This window comes from Sylvia atricapilla, chromosome Z, assembly GCF_009819655.1.
Source record: "Sylvia atricapilla isolate bSylAtr1 chromosome Z, bSylAtr1.pri, whole genome shotgun sequence".
NCBI classification, from domain to species: Eukaryota; Metazoa; Chordata; class Aves; order Passeriformes; family Sylviidae; genus Sylvia; species Sylvia atricapilla.
Genome location: NC_089174.1, coordinates 24,279,782 through 24,292,954, shown reverse-complemented (window position 1 = coordinate 24,292,954; position 13,173 = coordinate 24,279,782). Strand labels below are relative to the sequence as shown.

The 13,173-nt window shown below is 35.6% G+C and overlaps 1 protein-coding gene across 1 annotated transcript in view; it reads right to left on the bottom strand.

Annotated features, from left to right (window-relative positions):
• KCNN2 (potassium calcium-activated channel subfamily N member 2) overlaps positions 1–13,173 on the bottom strand; it is a 66,302-nt gene that overhangs the window by 44,272 nt on the left and 8,857 nt on the right. The window contains exon 3 of the mRNA XM_066340016.1: positions 1,400–1,818. Coding sequence (XP_066196113.1) covers positions 1,400–1,818 — 419 coding nt within the window. The remainder of the gene's footprint in view (positions 1–1,399; positions 1,819–13,173) is intronic.

Sequence of the window (13,173 nt, the reverse complement as noted above, 5' to 3'; positions counted from 1 at the left end):
AGGAAATGCCTGAGCAGACACTCAAGAATTCCTGAGCAGCAATTGTATTGAAAGAAAACTGGTGGGAAGAGAAGTGAATAATATGAGATAAAGAGGAAAGAACTTTGTAGAAGGCAGTTACATCTGAAATAAGAACATGCTTATGAAAACACAGCTACTATAGATTGAGCCAAAATCTAGGGTACTCCTCCACTACCACTATGGGAAACATTCTGAAACTGTAATATGTCATTCTTAATACAGTATTTTCAGAATATTCTTAAACTATTAGTTTAGCTGTAATACGAGGAAATGATATTGATACAAAGCAATTTTAACAATAAAACTACTAAAACATGATTTGTACAGTCATTTTATAAGATCAGATATTTTTTCTTATAACAAGTTGAAAAAGAATGCAAGGAGTAACTTTAAAAAGTTGGTGTCTGATTTAACTGCTGAATTGAATCATCTAGCTGTCACAAGCAACTCCCTTAAACTGATTTTAAAATGGACAGACATGGAAAGGAATAGGAAAAACAAAATGGTCAACAAACAGCAGCAGAAATGCCTTAAACATGTTGATGATTTTCCACCTTAAGAAAGTAGAAATTTATTCCAGGATCTAAGAACTGTCTGAGGCATTAAATCTTTTACAGAGAATCATTCGAATCGTATTAGAGTTAACCTATATCATACTCCTAAGCAATCCTATCCAGAAGCCCATTTCTTTTCTTGTTAAAGCTATGTTTGAGAAATTCAATTTCAAGTTGTCAGCACTGAAAGCCATTTGTTGTGCACCTACACTGAAGTCTGTGGTAAAGGAAGGTTGGAAAACTAGTGAAATTGAAGATTTGACTCTCAAATGCACTTCTGATTTTCACTGGAAGAAAGAGTTATATTACTATAAGTGCTCTTCCCGTTCCCCTTTACTGATCTTGCCAACTCTGCAACTGCATTTTGCACTCTATTTTTTTTTCAGAGTAATAAAAATCAAATTACGCATTGCCCCCATGCATTTTCACTGGCTATTTTTTCGACCTTATCCTCACTACATTTATCTTACAAAGAAAATAAATGAAAATTTATATAAATGCAGAATATTAACAATTACTCTTAAAGGCATTTTGTGGTATCTGTCCACTGTGTTAACTGTATCAGCACACCGAAATCAAATCGTAGTGCTACAGCATATAGTGGGGCACAGATCTCTTTGCAGATGTCCTTCAGATTAAGAGGCAAATCACTCTTGACAAGGTCTGTCACAGAATACAACCCAAAAAACACTCAAATTATCAGGGACTAGGGAGTTTCATTCTAACAAATGTTTAGGTCCCCTGAATTCCAAATTTAGAAGACAAAACAGGAGTAAAAAATAGAAAGGCAAACAGTAAGAAATTAACAAAAAAAACAACCTTACCTTTCACAAGCTCGGACAGTCCATGCAGCAATTATCCACAATGAGATACTAAAAACCAACAGTACGGTTCCTGGACATATTGTCATTAGAGTCTTCATAACAAAACGAGTATTGAAGTTTATCTTATTTAATGCTCCAATGCTTCTAGATGAGGCATCAGTGAAAAGTTTGCTATGCAAAAGCATAACTCTGGCAATAAGATACAGTCTTAAGAACATTGGTATAGATAAAATAATATCCACATCAGCTGTTGTTGTGGATGGAGCGTAAGAAAAGGCGAGCCGGGCTGTCCATGTGAATGTGTAATTCCCAGGTATGGGATGTATAGCACACACTAGTATTTCCAAGCAGATAAAGAAAATACGCTCATAGGTCATGGCTATTCTCCAGTCATCTGCTCCATTGTCCACCATGAACAACTGAAAAATTAAAATAAAAGGTTACCTTTAGTACATCATTTGAAAAATTGTTATAATTCCATTTTAAACAATACCATATAAACTTTTTACCATAGTTTTCTGTGCTGCCAAAGACCACCAAAAAACAACAAAAAAAGCCATCTCAGAAAAAGACAGTATTACATCAATATGAAAGGAAACATAACTCTGATTAAGACAAAAAGAATTTTTTAATATACTGTTCTTAAAACTGCACATGAAACTGAATTTTCCTTCACTATTAACTAAGAATTCCTCATATTTTTTAATTGTAGTTTTTTGTTTAAAAAAATGTCTGGACCCATTAAGCCTTGTCCATTCAAAATCAATTGTTTACTCTAAGTTCATAAAATTGAGAAGTATTTAACTGTTTTCTGAATAGATAACTAAATTACAAATTAAAAATATTTCTTAAGATCCCTGTTAAGCTTCAGTGAAGGTAATATTTATAGCTTCTGTAGAAGTATCCAAGCTTTCTTCAAGATACTGATACTGATCAATGGAAGATACAAAATTACATGAGAAAGTGCACAAAGACTTAAGAAGGTATCTCATGGTGAAAATATGAAAAATAATAGCCACCAAATATCAAAGAAGCCCAGCCAGCCAGCTGATTTCCACTAGTGGTGAAAAATTAAATGCACATATTGGTTGTTGCACAATCAAGGCATTCAACTCGTCACCCAGGAACAAAGGAACTAAAACATTTCACACTGTTTAAAAATTAGGTGCCTGATGAATTAATAAATAAATAGCTAATCAAGCAGTACTTGTCACTAGTTGAGAGTAGAGATATGCAAGACCTTGCAAATAGATTTTTTTAGGAAGGAAGATAACTGATTTGTACACAGAAAATACAATTCATACAGAAGATTTTCCATCATTTCAACCATAGTTTTAATCTTAACAAAAGCTGTTCAGTAAACAGGTAAGAGGAAAAAAAACTTTTGCAGAATCTTTAAAATTAGATTATTCAAAAATGATGGGTGACAAAGGCAAAGTACATCACATGTTTCCTAAAGTAAGGAAGGTATTTTAAGCACACTCAACACTATATACACATCAAAACCCCATTCATCTGCACTCTTTTTTGCCCCCTTCCTTCTTTCAAAAGTTTAAAAATACAAGCTTGATTTCCCTGTACATGTTTTTAGTGATCAAAAAACCACTCCACATTCTCCTCATAGTACCTTCAGTTTGTCTTCCACAAAAGTGCTCAACTGAAACTGTTTAGAGAATTGACAATCACAAATTAACTCCATTATTGTTGAACTGACACTAAAAGAAATAAAGTTAACCACAGTAAGGAACACAACAAACCAAAATAAATTTCTGTCTTTGTGGATCTGGTTTTTATTCCTTATGCTCTTTCTCTTCATCTTATTACACTGGATGTTTTTGGCTCTGGGAATGTCTTCAGGGATTGGGTTCAGCAAGAAGCAGTCAGGGTTGCTCTGCAATGTACCCACTGCAGGACACAGCTGAATTCACCAGTGAAGCAGGTGTTGCTTCTGTGCAGTATAGTTAAGAAAGGGCAAAACATGGCCCAGGAAGAGAAGAGTAGAAGAAAAAATGTGAGAAAGAACACTGGAAATTCTAAGGTCAGAGAAAAAGAAGAGGGAGGAGGTGCTCCAGGCATGGAACAGAGACAAACCCATGGAGACCAAAGATCATGATAAAGGAGGCAATTCCCTGAAGCCTGTGGAGACAACCACTCCAGAGCAAGCTGGATATTTGCTGAAAAAATGCTCCCTTCTAGAGAGCTCACACTGCAGCAGATTCTCCTTAGAAGAAATAATGCGCACATAAGTCCCATGCTGGAGCAGATTTATCCTGAAGGGCTGAAGATCATGGAGAAGATTACATAGCAGCACAGAAAAAATGTGAGGAGAAAGGTGTGGCAGAGAGGAACTGTCGTGGACAGACTGCCATTCCCCAAGTCCCCTGCACATCTCATGGAGAAGAAGATACAGGAGCTGCGAATGAAGATGTTGTGCCTGAGGACAGAGAGGTGGGGCAGCATGTTTCTTGCCATCCTATTCTGCTTTAAAAGTCAATAAAGTAAATTAATTTTCCCCAAGTTATGCTGTTTTGCCAGTGTCAGTAACACGCAAGGGATCTCTCCATCTTTATTTCACCTCACAAACTTTTCCGTCTTATATTCTCTCCTTGCGCTGTTGAAAAGAGAGAGCAAAGGCATGGCTGAGTGGGGGTCTGACAGCTGGCCAAGGTCAATCTGCCACATGTATACGTAGTTCTTATCTCCACTGCAGTATTTTTGAAGACAAAGTCATACACTGTTAAATTAAGCTAAAGAAACTCTGTAAAATCAATGCATGCACCACAAGCACGTATAGTTCCTTTTACCTCTGGTCACTCCGCAAACTACACATACTAGATACGTGAATTGACACTGGAAGGCCAATTTATATCTGTCTGTATGTCTGTCTAACCAAAATAGTGCAGGTTTGCACTTAGCAAGTGCACTGTTTGGTATCAAGGGCCACACTTTCAAAGTACTGTAAACCTCCAGCGCACTTAATCCTTGTGATTAGCCTATAAATGCTGTCAGTCAGAGCATTGAAATGTTACATCACTCATGAAGAAATCTAGATATTTAGAACATGCAGAATTCAGATTAATATTCACCAGCGTGACTGAAAAAAATATAGATAATATCAGATCTCTCAAATGCTGTGTTGGTTTACAAAGAGAAGAATAAATTTATAATGGCTTTAAATATTTAAATTTAAAGATACATATTAAATACATGTCAAAGTGGCAGTGCTACAAAATTTCAATATCTGCTGAGAAAAGCAATGATCTTTTCTCCTCTCTTTTTACATACACTTCTCATAGATTTCAAAAAGAATCCTATATGCAGAAAGGCAACTCAAGAAAAATTATACCTTCAGTACTGTTTAAATTTAAAGGATGAGAATAGAAGAATGCTGAGTTAAACACAGGCATTAAAATGTGATCTTGCGATTTTCGTAGCAGATAATGTTATTTTATGAGTGATTTTTTTCAAAAACATTGAGATGTCATTATGGAATACATACTTGATAACATAGTCACCTGCCAGCAGAAGAAATTCTAACATGTAACACAGAGAGAAATGTCTCTGCATTTCTCAGTGGAATGGGTTATGTTTATGGACACAGAAGATGTCAACCTTCCATGAACTTAGCTGTGACAATTTCTCCTAAGAAAACTAATATTTTAAAGCAATAATATCTTAGGCTGTCATATAATGAGATTTAGGAGATAAAAACATAAAAGGCAGAAAACACCAGAAGCCACAAAGACACAGATCCAGTAAAAACATTCCTATTTCATAACAATATTAACATTTCAAAATCACATTTATGAGGATGACTTCATAACAGTTCTTTGCCTAGGTTCAAACCATGATGGATATCAAACACTCCAGAACATGAACAGACCTCGACCACATGCTGTGAATAACAATTAAGTTCATTAAAAAATGACACAGAAATTAGGACAGAATTTCATGTATATATACTTGCAAATTATGCAATCTACTTAATGCAAGCTTCACTAATTTGGAAGATATAAAGGTATTTGTGCATGCCTGTGTGCTCAGCTGTGTACATTTCCACTCCAGAAAGTCAGGAACATCAATGAAGGGAGAAGAGCACAATTCAAAAGGTATATATGCAGACATTTGGCTGATTTCGGTCAATCTGGCTGTAATAAGCATGCATTAATTTCAGCATACTACTCCTCATCTGAATGGAGAATGATGCTAGCATTAAAAAGAGAATGTACTAAAAGACTGATTAATCCTTTCTGTAGATTTGAGTCCTGCACTTCACAGAGAAGGACAAATTTTAATCAAGGTCACATATGTTATGCCTATTCATAATTTTCAAATACTGAAAGGTTCTCCAAATACAGAACTCTCACATACTTTTACTATGTTTCCACTTTGTGTGAAAAATTCTGAAGTTATTTTCACCAGGAATTATGTAATGTATTTCTAGCACATTGTATGTGAATGTAAGACACAGAATCAATCTTTAACTTCAAATAAACTTGATATTTGTAATGCCCCACTTTAAAAACATAGAAATAAATATGACAGATACTTATATTGATAGGTATGGGTATATTTACATAACACTAGTGCATTCCACAGTTACATTCATATAACACCAGTTAATAAAAAGAAACAAAAGGAGAGATGTTAATTCACTAAATGTTGGTGAATGCAAAGAAAAAGAAAACTAGTCACGTTCTAAAAAAGCCTTCACAGGCAAAAGAACAAATCTGAGAACTGTCTAACTACCCAGTTCTAATGCTGTGGGGATACATTAATACAGAGTAAAAGGGAAGCAATAAACGGTGATAAAGTGGCATCAATGGTAGTGCTGGAAGCATTCCTTGGAGTAAGGAAATCAACTTTACTTACAAGCAAATTGTTGTATTTTTTTTTTTTATTTAAGAACCCAAATTAAAAATGGTTAAATACCGGAGCCACTTAAATCTTACAAAAGAACTGATAGGACTATGATTTTGAGTAGCAAAATACAGCCTCTGAGACTGATGAGCCTCTGACCTACCAGAATTTTTGATCCGTTATTTTTTCTGCAGTGTGTAGCACACAAAATATCATTTACACAATCAAAAAAAAAGAAAAACATGGTAGACAAAAAGATTTCATCTCACTACTCCAAAAAGCCAAGCTACTGTCCCACAGCATCTCATTAAATTAAAATTATTTTAAGCATTCTCAAGTCATGATGGGAGATTGCCATCTGAAGCCTTTAGCACAGTTGCCTCTAACTAGGAGATGGAAATTACTTTTCTACGTGATCAGAAGGCATGTAATCAAATGGTCTGTAAGCTACCCAAATGCCTCTTGACCTTGGAGAGCCCACAGCATCTCCTGGAAGCTGCTGTACTCCTCATCCTAAGTACAATGCCCCAGAACAGACATGTCAGTGGGCTTAATATATATGTAAAGTCACAGGGCATCAAACTCCTTCTGCACATACAAAGCACAGAAGGCAAATAGCACAACATTTCACAAAATTACATGAGGGATTTGCTACCTTATATTTGCCAGAATGTTTCCCACATCCAGAATTAAAACCAAACTTTCTAGTAGGTCACTAGAAATGGATCCACAAGCTTTAGCTATCTACCAAATGAAACATGCTTAATTCATTCAAATGACGAAGCCAGACTGCTTTATCACTTACATATGTAGACATGCATACACACACATATTCCCCTTCCAGCTATAAACATCCCAATTAAAACAGAAGATTTTAGAAGTCTGGTACTTAGTTTCAGCACAAAGATTATTTTTTGTGTAGCAAATTTAAATTTGACATCTCTGTGCAAAGTTAGTTTTTTATAATGATTCATATTTTGCTATAAGTAAAAAGCATGTATGTAAAGCAAACTTCATGTTAATGTGTCCTGGTGGCTAAACATGCCCAAAATACTTCTCTCAAATAGTACATTTAAATGTTATCATCTCAGGAAGGGATGTGGAGAAGAGGCTCAGAGCATTTATGATTTTTGTGAATTATATTTTCAGAAGTGCAGTAACAAAAATTTCCCATTAAAATACATCTGCATAGTACGTCTTGGTTACTCTGACAGACATAAGTAACCACAACTATTTCAGAAAATAGCTGTGTGTTAAACAATGCTCTTACCAGGTTCTCTGTGTCTTTTTAAAATATCTATCCCTCTGATCACTATTTAAAGAATGGAGATCTTTTAGAAAGAAAGACATTTAGAATCAATGAACAACACAGGGTTAAATTCTGCATAAGCACACAAAGCTAAATTCCACCTACCCATATTTCCTTTCTGGTTTAATCCACATGCTGACAATATTCTTTTTAGCTTTCTCTCTCTAAAGATATTCAGAAGTGTTTCTCAATATTCTTAAATGGCACTGTACAGATTCTCAGCTTTACTCTTCATCCCAAACTATGAAGTAGCTTAACACCCCCTCCTCCCTCCCAACAGCCTACAATGCCAAAAGACCATTACAGCTCTAGCAACTGCTGGGACATACATAATTTCTTTTCATATAAGTCTCTCCATATACATATATGCATTCTAGGTACCCAAAGAAGGTGAGACAGTCCAGGGAATGTCATTACTCTCTATGCAGGTAATAGTATTAGGAACTGAAATCCAAGGACTACAAAGGGAAAAAAAAAAGAAAAGACATTCCAAGATACCAGTATTCTTTCCCAATGATACAGAGAAGAACTACCTAAGAAAAGCATAATTATGGATTGAGGTAAGAAGTCATCAAAAGGTTATAAATATATAAAAAAATCAAAGTAATTAGATAATGAGCTTACTATTAATAGTAGATTGTAAACAGAATTAATATAAAACCTTTTTCACTTTCATTATTAAACAGATATTTCACAAGAGAATTTCCTAGTATAATTCTGTTTGGAGTCTTGCTTGAACAATCACAGCTGAGCTTCCTCAGATCTGTAATCAACAGAGAGATATTTAGTTACATGAATTTTTATGAACCTTTGAACAAATCAGAGTTCCATAAATAAAAGTCCACCACTCAGTATCACCACTCAAATATTCATTTGAGATATTCAGCAGAATAACCACTATGTGACTCATTTTACTTGACTGAAACAGGAGCCTCTACTTGTCAAAGTCTATGGAAGGTACTCCTTAACAATATTCTTAATTTAATAGCTACTTCATTATACTAATGCTTCAGATACTACCTCCTGTGCTGCTTTAAACAATCAAAATAAGCTCTTTAAGTTAACAAATGTAGAAGGTTTCCATCCAGCATCAGAAGTTTCCAAAAACTCTTGTGCCTGACTTTTCAATAATGTCCTCCAGGCAGATGCAGAAGCAGCATGATTTAACAAAGCTCTGAACATCACTGAAGTGCAAGGAGAATAACAGAGAAGGAACAAAACTGTGGGAGTGGCTGACATACCTGAAGGCTATGTTGCCATGAATGGCTATGCTGCCATTCAGCGAGACCTTGATAGGCTAGAGAGCTGGCCAGAGAAACTTAAAGAAGCAATTGTAGGGTGTTGCATCTGGGGAGGAATAACCCCAAGTACCAGCATAGGCGGGGGGGCTGACCTGCTGGAGAGCAGCCCTCTGGAGAAGGATCTGGAAGTATTCATGGATCACAAGTTGACCATGAGCTGGCAGTGCCCTTGTGGCCAGGTCGGCCAGTGATGTCCTGGGGTGCATCAGGAAGACTGCAGCCAGCAGGTCAACAGGGAGGTGATCCTGTCCCTCTGCTTGATCCTAGAAGAAGCCATACCTGGAATGCTGTGTCCTATTCTGGGCTCCTTAGTACAATAGAGACAAGCAGCTATTGGAGAAGGTCCAGAGAAGCCCACAAAGTGCTGAGGGCTCTGGAGACTTTTTAAGGATTGAGCAAGGTTATATGGATATAGCCAGTCCTTAAGAAACCTACCAGTCACCTAACCTAGCCACAGCACATCTTGTTCTGCGTTCAGCTTCCATCAGCTGCCAACCTGCGCTGCCCTGTGCTTTTGCCAGCCTGCTCTGGAGTACTCTCCCTGCTAAAAGAGTGCACAAAGGCTGTGCCAGCTTTATTACATCTAAAAGGGAAAGTTGCAAAGTAAATGGATTGCTTTGGTCTACTTTCACAGATTTTAAAAAATGGCCACATTGGACAAACAACCATGCTAATAAAATAATCTTTAACAACAACAACAAGCTCTTAAAAAATTTCTTCTTGTCTTTTAGGTCTGCTCCAACTACTACACTGAATTTAGTAGTACAAGGATGGAAACATTAATATCAAAGTAAGGGATGTTTTTAGCTTTGCACTGGAGCAGCAGTTCCAAAACTTTGTATATGAAGAACACAGAATGAATTCTACATTCTTCTTGCAGATGCAAAAGTCATGGGAAAGACGTCTACATTTCAATATATTTATGTTATAATTTAAAATAATTGGTTTACAATTCTTCATTTAGGATTTGTTTTTCTTCATTCAGTACTAAAAATAATTTGTTCTATGGATCACTGCACAAAGAAAACACCATCTCCCAAAACGACTGCCATCTGCCACTGCAAGAGAAGCCTCACTCCCTTCAGGGATGCTCAGCCTCATTACTACTAGGAAAACTGGAACCAATTAAAAAACAAACAAACAAAAACCCAATCCCCCCCCATATTTACTGAAGAAACTGGCAATATTTCTGCAGGAGAGACAGAAGTTAAAGGAAGAAATGCTGAATCTGAGGCTAAATAAGATGAGCTAACTCATATGTTCTGCCAAAGGTGCATAACAGTGACTCTAAAATAGGAAATTGTTTTTAGGAAATGACAGGTACCATCATATACATAAAAATCTGTCTTCTCGGTTCCTCCTCTAGTGTTTACTTATTACACAAATACTTCAGGAATGTGAGAAAGTTTGAATGCTGTTTTTTTAAACTAATTACATTTTTATTTAAATGACAGTAGGTGAGTACACATCAGCACCACAGGAATCATCAAGTCCCTGGAAGCATTTTTACTGTTGTGGAAACACAGTTTAACTTAGAATTTTTTTCAAGTGTTTGTTTAAAACAGCTACAAATATAGAAACATAAAATTGAAGCATTTTCCTAAAGCCTGACTATTAAAACAAGGGAAAGTATATTGTGCAGAAGGAAAAGCAGAATGGAGTTAAAAGTACTTGTGTATTTAGAAATCCTAATAAACAGTTACACACTAACTTCAAGTGTTTAGAGGCATTTGGTATTATTCAACATCCTAACAAGTAAATTTTGAGGGAGCAGCAATAAAGGAGGTATGTACTTAATATCTTTTCCTCTTGAAAGCCTAAAGTGGGTTTCTGGCTAAACCATATAGCAGACTAAGTCCTCAAACTCATTTAAAGATCAACTTAAAATATCTTTAGGTAGGGCAGTTTTCAACATCAGGTTAAATAAGCATAGGCACAAGTTTCTTTACAGGTGGATTCATCATCTCTGGATATGTTTAAGAAAGGACTAGATGTGGCACTTGGTGCCACGGCTTAGTGGAGGTTAGGGTTCAGCTGGACTTGATGATCATCTTTGAGGTCTTTTCCAACCTACTGGTTCTGTGATTCTGTGATTTACTTCTATTTCATAATAGGTAAAACACCGTTTTACTTGATCACAACTAATTATGAGTGCACTTGCTTCCCCAGGGAAAATAATTGTCTTAGCCTACCTCTTAGTACACAAAGGTCTTTTTGCTGCCCAATAATTATTTGAATGTTACAGCTTCATCAAATCTGTCTGGTTTACAGCAGCTCTCAGATAAAAGATGCTCTGTTCTGAAAGCAACTTGTGTTTTTAGTATCTCTGGAAATCAAATACGTCAAACACATTTGCACTGATAGCAATCAACCCCCTTACCATCCACAATTTAAATGTAAAATTGCTGTTCAAAATGTTTCAGAAATTTTTATTCTCACAACCCTTATGCTCAATGGGACATACTAGTACCACAAAAATTCTGATTGTGAGTGACTGATGTAAAAATAACTAATACTGTATCAGAAATGCAGTGAGAATAAATTTGATGAAAATGTCATCAAACTTAGATGCTACCAGTGAATGCTCAGGATCATTATTTCTAATAATTTTTATTATTTGTTTAGGTAGGAACTAATTTATTTTGTGCTGTCAAGCCATTCAGTCGTTCTCCAGGTTCCCAGACTGAATTCGGATTTTTTATGAATGTGGATTTTATTTGTATTTATTCATATTGTGGATGCAATGGTGTAGACTGAATTAAAGTTACTGTGCCATTTTTGTTTTTAATTAAAGATGTGCCTTATTCTCTGCCTGCAACGGATAGACCATAGTCTTAAAAGCATAAAAACGTAGCAAAACAAAAAATACCATTCACCAACTAGAATGAATCTTTGTTTTGCTAAGTGACAGAAAATGAAGCTCCATAATGCATTACTCTAGTGAAAGACATTACCATAAGAGGTCAGTTCTAGGGCAGGTGCGAATGCCTCTGTATATTGGTAGTAAAGCTACAGAATAAAAACTTTTAATAGGAATAAAATGCTTCATAAAGAATAGTATCTCATTAGAACATATTGTGGAGCACTACATTCATTTTATATTTCAGTGTTTGGGACATCTGCTAAAGTAGGAATATAATTCTTGAAAATTATAGGCATAGATGGATGGCAATTATAGCGTCTTATTTACATGAAAAATGACTGATCTGAGAATAAGACCACAAGATAGGCCAGCCTGAGCTTCAAGTCTAGCTATGAAGCCATTCCAGATTACTTCCACAGCACTTGAACTCAATCTCAGTGCTGCCTTTTGTAAAAATATCCCTTATGTGACCAAAAAAAAGTGAGGAATTGTCCAGGTAATTGCCTTTTACAATTAAATACTTTTACAATATAAATACTTCTTATAAAATCTTTTTCTTCTTTTCAGACTATCTTACACCTACTCATCAAACCACAGAACTGATGTATAACTGTTCACTGAAGGCATGCAGTTACATAATTTTTTTGCAGAATACAGATAAGAAAGGTAATGAAGCTCTTTATCCACAGGTGAAAATAAAATCTATAGATATGAGCCCACATGTATTTACTTCTCAATTTTTTTTTTTTTTTTAAATTTCAAGTATACTCTTTTACAACAAGGGGTTTTGAAGATGAACCATACTTAGAGTTACACCTATACAGGCCCTTAAGTCTCTGTTTTTGAGCCTCATGGTTCCTGCAACCTTCAGTAACTTTTTGATTTTATTAGAATTCCATAAACAGTTATGTTGGTCAGTCATATAACAGAGAACCCAGATGTCCGCTATACATCAAGATAACTCTATAGTATTAGTACAGATAAAAAGTTTGGAATCTGCCACTTTTACACAAGGTTTTGTTTCTGTAGGGGAAAAAAATCCAGAGGACACATTACTCTTAAAAAGATTAAGAGCAGCACTTTAAAAAAGAAAGTAATCTGAGGCTTACCCTTTTGCTTTACTTTATATGGAACACGTAAGAGTGTTTCCATCTATCATGAAAAGATTTTGAATTTCCTTAAAATGAATTTAATTCAAAAAGATCAGTCTGTCTCCAACAAAATAAAAGACATAAGGAAGCATCTTAGAAGATACAAACATTGCTCTTCAGAACCCATTCGCTCCTTTATGGAATATATAATATTCATGCCGTTTTATAAAATGCCGATAAAAAACTGTGCTTATTAATGGCTGTTTTCACACACATGGAGGGCAGAATTTCAGGCATTGTTCAAGTGGGAAGAAGTGAACCAATCGGTGAGTTACAAACATGCAATACTC